This window comes from Rhopilema esculentum, chromosome 18, assembly GCF_057945365.1.
Source record: "Rhopilema esculentum isolate cy_ngs chromosome 18, ASM5794536v1, whole genome shotgun sequence".
Classification (NCBI taxonomy): Eukaryota; Metazoa; Cnidaria; class Scyphozoa; order Rhizostomeae; family Rhizostomatidae; genus Rhopilema; species Rhopilema esculentum.
The window spans coordinates 821,889-835,181 of NC_142832.1; the positions used below are offsets into that span (position 1 = coordinate 821,889).

At 36.3% G+C, this 13,293-nt stretch overlaps 1 protein-coding gene across 1 annotated transcript; it reads right to left on the reverse strand.

The window, feature by feature from the left end:
• Positions 1–405: 405 nt before the first annotated feature.
• Positions 406–13,199, reverse strand: LOC135680880 (peroxinectin A-like). The gene is made up of 16 exons (XM_065195094.2): positions 12,456–13,199; positions 11,794–11,857; positions 11,564–11,621; positions 10,771–10,837; positions 9,272–9,444; positions 8,870–9,034; positions 8,024–8,252; positions 7,628–7,684; positions 6,889–6,984; positions 6,140–6,210; positions 4,876–5,035; positions 4,418–4,588; positions 3,717–3,898; positions 3,069–3,388; positions 1,955–2,178; positions 406–790 (listed from the first exon to the last, which is right to left on the reverse strand). Exons 1-16 carry the CDS (start codon positions 12,609–12,611, stop codon positions 626–628), a joined length of 2,358 nt encoding a protein of 785 aa, XP_065051166.2. The 5' UTR covers positions 12,612–13,199; the 3' UTR covers positions 406–625.
• Between the last annotated feature and the right edge of the window lie 94 nt (positions 13,200–13,293).

Sequence of the window (13,293 nt, forward strand, 5' to 3'; positions counted from 1 at the left end):
GCGACAAATAAACCCAGCGATTTTAAAAACAATTTTTGCGGACTCTTTAATTTATGAATCATATCATAAAATTTACTGATTACCATTTAACGACAATAAGCTTTGCCAGTGATTAAATAAAAAGCCTCCTTTTGCATTAGATGCACCATAATTGCAAGAAATACATGGAACATCATAATAACACAATAATCACGTCCTAAAGTTGACTCCAGGATTCATCTACCACCCCTCCATGCATTTGCTATTTCCTAGGTTTTTTGTAAGTTTTCCAACAATTTTGGCAACGACTGTAGTTTCATAAAAATCAATTTTATAGCGTTCTTCGCAAATCCATCTCTACTCAGATTTTTGGACCACATCAAGTTCGAGTGTGATACGAGAAGAGGTGCAAAAAGAAAGCGACAATTTGGACAAACTCAATTAATGCTATAAGCAGTGCATTGATTTAGTACTGAAATAATCATCAAGACAAAAAGTGATTTACAAATGATAGGAGATATCTACTGTTATAAAGCTTTCAGTGTATTAGGAGATAATTAATGATTCACTCGATAGTCTTGTGTGATTGTTTACCATCTCAGTGATTAACTGATCAATCAAATCATTGTTCAAGCTTATGTACATATCACTTGTATGACTTTGGATAATACACAGAACGTCTGACACACTGGAAATCTTTCACATCTTTGCAAAGCTCCGTGGAGAAAAAAACATTTGCAGGTGGGTCGATGACTCCTGTGTTTAGTCTGATTATTTCACTCAGTGTTGTTTTTTCAACTTCTTCAATCTCCTAAAATTCGTAAGAAAATATCAATTAAATTCAGCCAAACATATTTTCATCAAAGAACCTTTAATAATTGGCAGATGGTTTTACGATTCTGTTAGATTATATACGGAGCATAACCAACAGGAAATGTTGCTGACAACGCAAATTTTCTAATACAAAAAAACACTCTTCCTGCATCGTTTCAGTGCCATGCTATGCTAAACGTGTAAAAAACCTTTTAGGATCAATTCATACATAAAAAAGGAGGGCCTTACTTTGAAAAAAGTGGGGCTGAGCTACACCCTATGCACCATGCGCGCTGGCACTGGGTACGCATCTCTGAACAGCTGTGTGTATTATGCACTTTTCGCTGGTCCATTTTATAATTAGATTAACAGAAACAGGGTTTCTTCATCGAATGAGCTCGTCCGTCAGTTTTTCAATGAACACCTCAGTTATAAAATATTTACAAATAAAGCTTTAAAACTCGGCTTTCTTCATAATTATTTCGACTTTCTGTAGTTACAAACTGTAGGAAAGCTGCAAAGTGGGGAGTTTTCGTCAAACAAGTGACTCCTTTTCTATCAGATTAATCAATGAAATATCTTGGACCTTTCAAATGTAGTGTTTAACAACGATCAAAGCGAATCTGTGTCTTGCCGCAGCCTTCGGAAAATGAAATCAATACATGTTTCATTAGGGTGAAGAAATGATGTTTTTAAACACAGGCACAACAAAGTTATAGGCTGGTTAATAATAAATGTGGAGATATATTACGAAAAAGAAGCGAAATAATGCTTTTTAAATTAAAGATCAAATTTTCACTAGGATTTTCTTTAAACATATATTTCTAATTTTCGACTATAATTCCTTCGAGTGATTTTTGGTGAGTGAATTTGAAAAATTTTTCTTCTTGGACAAAGCTTGCATAAGTTACTGCCAAAAAAGGAACAGACGACAAACCCGGTCGACAAATTGAAACTTTATAGAGATTTAAATCTGCCAGCCAAAACAAGAATATCTTTTGTTAAATATTGCTTTTTTCTTCAACAGGATTATGAAAGCTAGCCGTGGCAGAAGTTTCTTATACATAACTCAAGCAAAAGGTTATCAAACGCCCTAGAACAAATGACTTAAATTATTGTTGAAATGGACACGTATATGTGCATTCTGCTGCCAACTACTCACCCTTTTTGAAAGAATATTTTCATACCAGAAACGATCACCATCTCTAACCCTTACAAATTGGTCAATAACTATGGTCCTAAAAGTTTCACCAAGCTCCGAGCCCTCCTCCGCGTCCTCAGCGATTCCTCCTACCCACAAATCAATATTGTTGATGTCCTTGTACAAGAATCGCAATGTAGCAGCAACTTTGCGATCACTGGTGATCTCACTAAATGATTTGAATTCTACGACAAGATCAATCAAAGGCATAATGTTTTGTTACTGGAAGGGAGCTAATCAAGATATTTATCTTTAAACGAACTCATAATGATATGGGGGGAAATTATCGATCTCATCTACAATGTGGTCTGAACCCAGTCTGAAGATCGCATGATAGATGTCTGAAGCCTAAAACTCGGGCAGCAACTTAGAACTGCCCTGTTCTAGACACCAAAGCCTGTGTAGATCCGCCATGTTTTACACGTCGTGGAGTATTCTATGGCAATAGTTTCATCCAATTACGAGAGAGATATAAATTCAAACATCAGGAGCAGCTTTCAGAATAGAAAAGTATCTGACTCTTTGCGCTTGAAAGAAATCGAGAAGAAGGGGCTACTATACCCAGGAATAGCATTGTTATAAACGCTTCCCCAGACCAATCAAGAAACAAATGTGTCAGAATGCACGGGTGCCATGGGTGAGCATTGTGTAGCAAAGGCTAGATTTCTTTACCGACTTAATGCATACGTCACTATATAACAATGATTACACAACGGACAAAGTTTCTTTCTTTTTCTTTTATGTACTATTCATAATCCTTTGACTTGTTAAGCAAATGTGGTTTGATGTTATTTTATTCTTAATGTTTTGTCAAATTTCATCTTCAATAATTGTCATCAACTATCTTGCCATTTATTATAGCAACTGTACTGAGACATCATATCTAGTTCATAGTCCATAGTTGCTGGCTGTTTAGAAAGATATAAATTCAATGATCTTGCACACGGTCTGGCCTACATGTCACCTAGAATTGACATTGTATGCTTCTAATATAAATGAAATGTTGAATTTCATTTGCCTTATAAAAAACAAATAGCACGTGTAAAAAGAAACTGGGAAATGTTTTTGGACTCACTCTTTAAGCCAATCGCTTTTCTGACTGTGTTGAAATCAGGAATTCCAAGATCCCTTCCTCTTTGGATGTTTATCGCTGCCAAATCGAGGCTGGAGACATTGGTTACGAAAAGGAAGTTGCGAATTTCGTCCACAATATTTGTGTCAATGTCCTGCGCAGGGTTCTTAATTGCTCCGCGTATTATAGGGTCCAGCCCTCCTTCATCGGTTACTCGTTCTGGCCTAAAAAACCCTTCCCGGAGCAGCAAGTTCCCAAATTTGATGATCTTGCCTTTTGCATCAAGACGAATAACAAATTGGCTTAACTGAGAATGTCCAATCCTAAGAAAGAATGAATTTTGCTTATTTCACGAAGTAGTAATAAATTGTAGCAAATAAGAAACACCGCAATACGCCGAGATACGCAGCCTGCTACAGTGACCTTTTCTTCATTCTCACATTAGTAACAAATTGCTGTACTTCAAGATATTGAGCCATGTTGAATGTAAAAGTTAATTTGAGTATCGTTAGGCCATTCTGGTCAAACCAGAAGTAAACTTAGTAATTTGTTCCTTTTAAAATGTTGTTTGGTACAGCTACTAAGCCTTTAAAAACGAGACAATTTCACTTAAAAAACTTATCAATAGGCTGTCTAGACATATAAACTTACCTAAATGCAGCTGTTGAGAATTCTGTAGCGACAGAAGGATCCACTTTGGGGTTGTATCCCTTGTACTTCGGTATCCTGCCAAAGCCACCGACGAGCGAAGGTAAATATTCATTAAAAACAATCGACTGGACCTCGGCTATCACCCTGCCTCTCGCAAGCTGAAAAATCGTTTCATCGTCAGCCTAGGAGCAATAAAGATATGAACATAAATATCGCTTTGCCAACAAACATCTCGGAATGAAATGTAAAAATTACTAAACTGGTGCCTTAATTCGTTTATGCAAATTAAACGTGACGCCTGCTACAGAAATCTGACAACAATGGTACTGTTGACTTTCTGGGAAGATTTTGATAGGTCAAAAGCATATCATGAATTGCAACTACAAGCACACAAATCACATCACATAGCACCTTTTAATATGCAGTAAAAAATCTACATTATCTTTGAAAATTGAGAATAAAATGGGTATGGCTGACAGAAACGCCACTTCTAGGTCCAGTATAATGTTTATTGACTGCACAATAAGAAAATAAATCGCGATTTTCGCAAGAAAATAACATTTTGTCACATCTTTTTAGGAAAAATTTTCTACCTGGTCGAAAGATGTAAGTTGCCCTGCTGATCTACCACTCAATAGCAACTGGCGATCAATAGGCAAATATTTCTTCAAAGAGAATTTTAAAGGATCGATAAAATTTACCAGAGGGTATTTCTTTCTGAAAATGCCAGCCTGTCGATTGTGTTCGCGCAAAAACAGCGAATGATACATAAACAGCGTGGGAGCAGTGTTCGATCTTACGTCACCTGCTACTCGTAGCATTGTTGGGTCTCTCATCAAGGGATTCTGGTTGGGCAGCCCCAGGGTATTTAGCTGAAAAACAAGTCAAAATTATATTATATCAAAGTGAATTTATTTACAATTGCAAAATGCTTGCTTAAAACAGCAATTTACGCTTTCAATCGTTGGGGGGGCTCCTATACCACATGCCTTTGAGCCAATGGTTGAGGAGCCCCCAGAGATGGAAGGAGAGAAGAAGTTAGCATCACTCACTCAAAGTCACTCAGTACACCCATTATCGTTGGAATAATCTTTGAGAATAGTTATAATCAACAAAAAGGTTACAAGCTATAATTGTAAACAGAGGTGTGTTAGCTTACAGGAAGAAATCCATTGTCTTCGATAAGCTTCCCGTCCACAAGGGTTCTAAGCGCACGTGACACCGTCTCGTTTGTTCCATAAACTGTATTTGCATCAATAAAGGACGACAGAACAGTAATGTGGCTTCTTGGGCAGTTGCAAATAGCATTTCCAGTACACCTATAAGGGAAGAAATGCATGATTCTGCTTATCTGTTGTTTTTGTTGGTTATCATTGAAAATTGGGCGTGGCGGAATGGCTCACAAATTGTTTTTCCCTTTCATTAGAAGAATGAAATCACAGTTTTCTTCTAAACCAACCTACACATTCAAGTTTGTTCTTAACTTTAGGGCTGATGCTGTGACACACTCTACATTACAAGGTTTTGGGGTTTTCGAAGCATTGACTTACAGCATTCAATGCTTGTGTTAACGTTTGGCAGTTGGAACACCAACAATAAAACAAACGTTAGTTTATCGATCATAAATTGTTTAGAGATCGTTGGCTTTTGCAAGTTCACTAAGTTTCACTGAATGGTTTATGTTAGTTGCTTCAAATGCCATTGAACACCGTTCATCACATACTAACGACAGCAAGTAGACGTAATCAGATGAAACAAATAATAGTCACGTGAAAATATAAATTCTTGCAAAATTAGAGAAAAGAGCATCTAGCCTCTTCAAACTATTTGAATTTGTTTCATAACGGTTGTAGAAGCAATATTAATGATATCTATGCATAACACGAAACCAAGAAAAGTCCGTTTGCCAGGAAAAGATTTCATGTCTTTTAAAACTGGCTATGAACTGAACAGATTCACTCAGTGGCGTACCCAAGGGGGGAATGGAGGGGCCGGACCCCCCACTTTTCTAAAATATGCTCCTCGAGGTTTGTCCAAAAACGATGTAAAACTCATTGGGGGGGGGGGGTTGTATACTGTATGCTTGTGTCAATAACAATGGTAAAATGCTTTGCTATTTACCGTAGCTGACATGAATCAAAATCAAATAATGGGGTAAAATTTGCAAAAAGGGCGTTTCCCCGCATTTGCGAGTGTTTGAAGGGCGTGGTTCAAAAAATTTCTGGGGGCTGAGCCCCAGACCCCCCCCCCACTACCGCAACACTATAGCCAGAAAAAAAGACGTCATGTCTATTTCTGCTGTGGACGACAGAGAGTATTGTATTTTGTATTCGTTTATAGCAGTGATAAAAAAGAAAAAAATGTTTTCATTTAAAAAATAATGCAACATGGCCCAGGCCTCTGCAGCTTTTCATAATACTCACATGTCAAAATTGAATCTTCGAAGAGGTATGACAGCAACTCCTGTCTTGTCTGGATCAAATATGACGTCACCCTAAAAATGAACATTGAACAATCTCTTAGTATGACGTTCTCAGGTAACTCTTTTACGTTATCTTTTACGTAACTCTTGTCCACTTTAAAAAAATTAAATAATAAATCGCATCAAACTATTAAGCCAAAAAGGCCAAATCAGTTACACAAAAGCCTTGACAGAAACTAGGGAACACTATAAGCCTCTCTGAAAAGGACAATTAAAATTTGACTGCCATCTGTAAATCGAACTATTACTAAACGATTCATACTCTACGTTACAGTGACAAGACATTGCGGATGTTCAACGGAGGACTGTTATTCAATGTCACTGGACAACAAAAAATTTCTTCAAAAACAAATTGATGTGATTCTAAAAAGAGAGCAACTCAGATTAGATGCTATTGCCAAAGCGTTCTCTGAGACGAGTTTGTAAGAGAACGATAAACATTAATTGGTAACGCGAAAAGGGGAATCTTCTTTTGATTTACAAAACCCAGGGATGCAAATCATGTCTTCTTTAGGCTTATCAGTTAAAATTCCATCAAGCTGTTCTTTTCAAACCTTTTTTGATTCTCTGCAATACTGACATGATCAACATAACTGTTGAACGATCCTAACGCCATTTACTCTTCGTAAAACTTATATCTCCTTTGGAATTTTCATAAAAATTTTTGTCTCAAGAAAAGGATTTCACTACCTTTGGAACAGGAATTGGCAACTCGACGTCAATGGGCGTCTGACCTTCGAAGTCTTCTGGCAGCTCTTCAGTAAGGCTGATGTCATGATCGATAAACTAAAAAAAATTCAAAGAAAGTGCGTCCAACAGAAAGATAACTAAAAAAAATTTGATATCCGCATATATAAAAAAAGTTACTCTATATAAAAAATATCTTGAAATCACGCTTTAGCAAACCTTTGAACCAAAAGAATATTTGAAAATTTATTGACAAAAGAGGTATTGTCTAGAGCAGCTGGTCATAAAAAATGGATAAGATCAAGCCTGTTAACATTAAAATAAACTTTTCTGTTTGACTTTTGGGCCAATTATTTTCATTACAGGATAGAACAGCTTTACAAGCAAAATGAATCATATGAGACAGATCGATAGTGGATTTAAAAACAGACGACATATCAGCCTTCCTGCAATTGTACAATACGTTACTGCGAGAATTGTTTATGCTATTATTGGTGAAACAGGATAACATAGATCGAAAAATTAAAGACGACGGAGATGTTGCATATATCAGAAATCTGCTTAACATTCAAAGTAAAATAGCTGTTGAATCTAATTTTGAAATGAAGAATCTGTCCATTAAGCCTGTGTTTTTATATTTTTTAAGATCTAGCAAGATAACAATGAACTGATATGAGAGATATCTATGTTAACTAAAATGTTCTTGTAGAAAAGGGATTGTAGAATTAGAAGAGACACTAACCTGGCCCCAATATGTAATCAAATCGCTTACTCCTCTAGGACTGGGGATAACTTTATTCTGAAAACAAAATATAAGTTTAGATTGAATTAACAAGCAAGCATGACTAGTCTCTTCGAATTGCTTGACACTCTCGTTATTTCATATCAAACAACAAATAAGATATTTTCAGATGTACGTTTGCTTTAAAGTACCATATTTCAACGTAAGTTTTACATTAAGTATCTGTAACATCTAAATCCCAAACGACCACGCGCGACTGATAACTTGAGCATAACATTTATCAAATGCCATCCTTGAGCAGTTCGTTGACAAAGTCATTGCAGAAAAAGGCAAGCCTTTAGTACGTGTTTGCGATTTTACAGAGTTGTGCTAAAAGAAAAACGTGAAGTCCCAAACCTGACGTAATAGGACGTTGCTGATGACTCTCGCATTAGGCCGGTTGGATCCAGTACCACTGAACTCGGCAGGGAAGGGGCATGTACCCAATGCCAGTTGCTCAGGGGTGCAAGCACCCGATGGTATCGAAATGTTATCAACATAAGCATTAGGGGATAATCGAATGAGGTTCTCGCCAGCCGCACCAAGAAATATCATCTTTTTGTTGTTCAGTCGTCCATCAAGGGTCCTTGGAAGAAAGAGTTAACAAGCTAAGATAAAATGATGATTGACTAAGAAGTAGATTAAAGGGTTAAATAATGATAACCAACAGAGAATGTTAACACGCAAAACACGGAATTTGAAATGAAAAGAACAACAAAAAAGTAAGGAAACAAAGAAAGATATGAGAAGTATTAGAGACAAGTATCAATTATAGATGAGAAATAAGAAAAAGATAATGTTACGAATACAAAAAACTGACAATTCCATTAGAAAAACATAGAAAAAATCCACAAAAAGAATCTAAGAATTTAAGAACCTGGATGCTTTCTTTATTTGATAAAGGATCGTGTATTTAAGAGTCAAATTGGACACAGGTTTAACATGTATTTACGTGAGTGCATTTCAAGCTGTATTTAAATGGTTTGAGTTGATTTGAATCAAGCCGTGTTCTTCTAAGCAGCAGTGCCATGATTGCTCGAATTAATAATTGAAGTTTTGCTGAGTGAAATTGAGTATTTTTGTGTTTGACTGCCGTCCTCGTTCCCACCGCAGAAAATAACAACATACAATTCACTACAAGTAATGAATAACCAGTCGAAAATAAATTTGAAAACTGATTTTAATGATCTGAAAGTTTTTTACCTTTCCTTGAAACTTTGAACGGAACCCACAGGAAAACGAAGCCTTCCAGTGGGGCATTTCACCCCTTGGATTTCGTCTGTTATTACAATCGTCTTGGGGACATGAATAAACGGGGTTTTGGGGCAGTACTTCAGGTATGCAAAGTCGACGACTTGCAATTGTGATCTGTAGAGAAAATTGATTGATACAGCTTAGTTACTCTGTGAGTCAGATTCGTAAACAAAAGCATACGAGTTGGTCACCTAGGTCTTCGTATAACTTTACGTTTAAATTTTACTTTAAGTCAATTTTCCCCGACCATTGACAAGGTGGTACAACAGCAAAGAGACAATGAAATCTACGCCCTTTTTTTAACAAAGAGCACCACCAACAACAAAAAAGGCAGTAAAAATGCAGTCATACTTGGGTTTAATGGCTCTGATGATTTTGGTGGTGCGGATGTTTTTGATGATCAAACGACTTGGATAGTCTCCTGGCCAATCAACAACAACTTTCTTGGGACGACCCTTCACTTTACAACTTACAGTTATATACCGCTTTTGGTACCGCTTAGAGTACTTGCCAAAATAGCACAGCTGAAAGACGGAAAACATGGCTCATTAACAATTATACATATTACGACGTGTCGTAACCAGTAACGATATACGTAAAAATGAAGCATGATCTGGGTTTCAAGCATGCTGTGCACATGGGCCTAAATTTGAAAATGGCATTGCAAGAGATAACATGTTGAAATGAATCCTTGTCAAGGTTTCAAGAAAAGTTTGAAAGACAACGCATTAATTTTGATGTTTCTACAGAGAAACTTCCGTGAAGGGTCACCGCCCTACATTAGACAAGTATCAAATTTGTGAAGACCATATTTGAGGCCTAAAAAGTGACGCCATAAAAAAACGATATAGTTTTTGACTTTGACAATACAACCTAAAAGAACACTATACAATACTTTGAAACTCTGAATGTCAGCTGAACATGTTAAAAATTGGGGGAGATCTGGCCAATGAAATGTTTGAAGCTTGCTAACGAATTATTGGCTCACAAGGTTATGAATAGAGACGAAATTACAGTGACTTGATAGGGAAAGAGCTTGGGCTTGTGTGGCAATATCTCGGTCAATTATTTTTGAAACATGTAGTTGATTTCGCACATTTGGAAGCATTTGCTGATGCTTTTTCATGTTATTTGATTCAGATTCCAAAAATTTGTAAATCAATTTTTTGTGAGGCCATCACTAGAGAACTTTATTGGAGGTGATGGACATCGCCCTAAAACGAACAACCGCCCTAAAATGAACTGGTGCCTCGACGGAGACGTACCTACAAAAGACAGAACTCGGTACTAATAGGAGTCAGAAGAGAAGTATTTTGGCTCTAGAACCTATCTTCGAATACATTAGTCCAAAATAATTATCGTACAACTGGAATACCGTATTATCCTCTTATATAAACCTAGCTACAAATGGATGCCCCCCCTAAGACAGCCCTATCTCGAAATAAATGCCCCCTCAAATTTAATGCCCCTCCTTTTTAGTAAATAATGAAATAGTCGCTTATTTGCAACTAATGCCTTCTTCTTATAAACGCCTCAACTTAATGAATGCCTCCCTCAAACAAGGGCATTGACATTAAGATCAAAGCTTTAGTTAACTTTAACATGAAGACTGCCAATTTTGATAATTACTTTAGAATGACAGTGTTATTTAGTTGCTGTTTTGAATGAAAAATTGATCTCTGGTAATAAGGCAAACAATCTAATAGTTGTGTAAAAATTTTCTCTCGATCTCACAAATTTTTGAATATTATAACCACACATCAATTAGATTAGCTTTATTGTCTTAAATTTAACTATTGAAACAAGTTTGCATTAAATCGATATAAACTTGTAAGATATTTTTCAACTACCTTCCTCTGCTTTAACGATAAGACATGTATCTTTGCACCATCGCTGTTGCAGAGGCGATAACGACATCTGTCAAAAATACTTCAAATTGTCAAAAATAAATAAAGAAAATACATTCTAAATTTCATAAAATAGCAGAAAATCTGTTGTAAAAAGACCATCAACGAATTAAGACACCGGGCAATAAATTGAAAGTTTTCAAGACTAAAATAAGAGACGTATGGAAATGGGGTGCACGAGGGGCACCATAACCCTCCCAAGCTTTTGCAAATGCCCCTTTAGTTAGAGTTTTTGGTGCCAAATGCCGTTTTGCCAGGACTTGTTGATCACAAGTAACCATGATAAGTGCCCTTCTAAAAGATGTGCCTTCCCAAACTAAAATGCTTCCTAGTTTCTATGTCACTGACTAATACCATATATGGCAACAAATGTGCCAACAGGAAACAAGGCGCACCTGATTGGCTGAATTTTGACCAATCAGTGTCTTTCTCAACCCTAATGTGTGCTGAGTGCCAAGGGTTAAAACACCTTTCTATCTACTCTACTCGAATCAATGAATGCAAAACGTCTCGTCAAGCTAACATATTACTTCATTCCAGCTATTAATTCTCTCGTTAATTAAGCTTACACTTCAATTTTTAGTTAAGAATTTAATCCATTGCCTAATTATAAAGAAGCATGCTGTAAAACTGTTGTTAAAATGAAAAATTTAGCCTTTCTGCCTGTAGTCTTTTTGCCGAAAGTTGTTCTAAACTAATTAAGATAATTCGGAGTAAAAAAAAAAGATTATTTCACCTGTGGAGAACTTGCAATTTCACTATGTACGTCGGATATGATGCGTGATAATGTGGGTCTGAAGAACAAAATTGATCTTAAGCATATTGCTAATAATTGAAAAACTGTAACACAAATAACAGAAGTTTCTTTCTATAATAAAGAGAGACAGGTTTTGAAGGAGAAGTTCATGTTCAAAATCAAAGAATCAACATTTTGATACCATAGTAGAACCTTTTCAAACTACCCACCATCTACATTAAACTCGTCTTCCTCTTGCCTGAAATCGTCTTCCTCTTGCCTGAAATCGTCTTCCTGCAACAATCAGAGACTTTTACACATGAAGTTCGAGCTCAAATAGTTGAAGACATGAAAACAAATAGCATGGCTCTAATAATTGCAATTTGAACATAGTCGATGACAAGATATCTTTTCACTTCGTTTAACACATTCACCAATTTAAAATGTAAACAAATATAATCTTTATAAAATTAACAAGTTATGCTATTATTAGTGAGCCACAAGATATCGATCACACATTTTATATCAAACAAAAATATAGGTGTGCATAGGATACTAATTGCTTAGACCTTAAACATGACAGAGTTGTAAATCTTTAGATAGATTGATTCCAAAAACGAAATTTCAATGAATATTTTGCATAGAAAGCAAAGAATGCTAGCAGGAAAACCTAGCAGCAGAAGTAACACCTAGCAGGAAAAACGGAAAATGTCGAGAAACAATGTGATTGGTATAGCAAATACCTCAAAAAAGTTATTAGAATGAAATAAACTAATTTTCATCGAGGTCAGTGTAACTAGCTTAATACAAATAATATTACTGCTACGAAATAGCGGCTGGCTTACTCAAAACGAAGAACTACTAATTGGAAAATACGGGGAACAAAACTTACCATTCTTCCAAAAAAGGCATCTCTTGCATACCGATGCTTGCTGACGATGCACGATTTGTAGCCGTAGCTATATCTAGCACTGGCTGTGGTGCTTGTCATAAATAACGTGAATAATGCAACCAGAAATGCCATTTTCCATAAAACTGAAGTTGCCATTTTGAAACCATACAAGCGCTACTTCTTGTGAAAGCTGCCTGGCATGAATGGTGATGCTACCAAACAAGTTTCTGCTTTTATTCATACCCAAACCATAATGATGCATACTAATGTCAATTTGTGGGTTAGTAAGAGACATTTAAGGCACATAAATTCGTATCGTAATTGTAATATTGTATTTGGTGACAGGTATTTACTCATCATTAAGCCAATACTGTTAATGAGAGCTGGTGGGGGCGTCTGTTCCTAAATTACTCCTGCCATTGAAAAAACCAAGAACGTGCAACCCTGGACCAGCTTATGAGAAAACAGCTGAACAAAAGAGGGGTAGCATACATCGAGTACAGCCATAGAGTACAGCAAAAGAGTACAGACTTTCACCGATACACCTCCCCCCTCTCTACTCCATTAGTTAATCACTCAAAGTTGCGGCATACGTATTTCGTCAGCAATTATATCAACACTATCTAGGGGGGGGGAAGGGGTGCGTAATCTCAAAATATCTCTTATTGGAAACACACCTTGGGTAGATTCATACTATTATTTTTACAGACCAGGATAAATATTAAAAGAAACAAAGAAACTCCTTTCGAAGGTATCTGTTCTTTGTAGGTAAGTTAATTGTATTCAATACAATTAAATTTTACGTGAGAATTAGATGTTGTGATATGAGATTAATTAT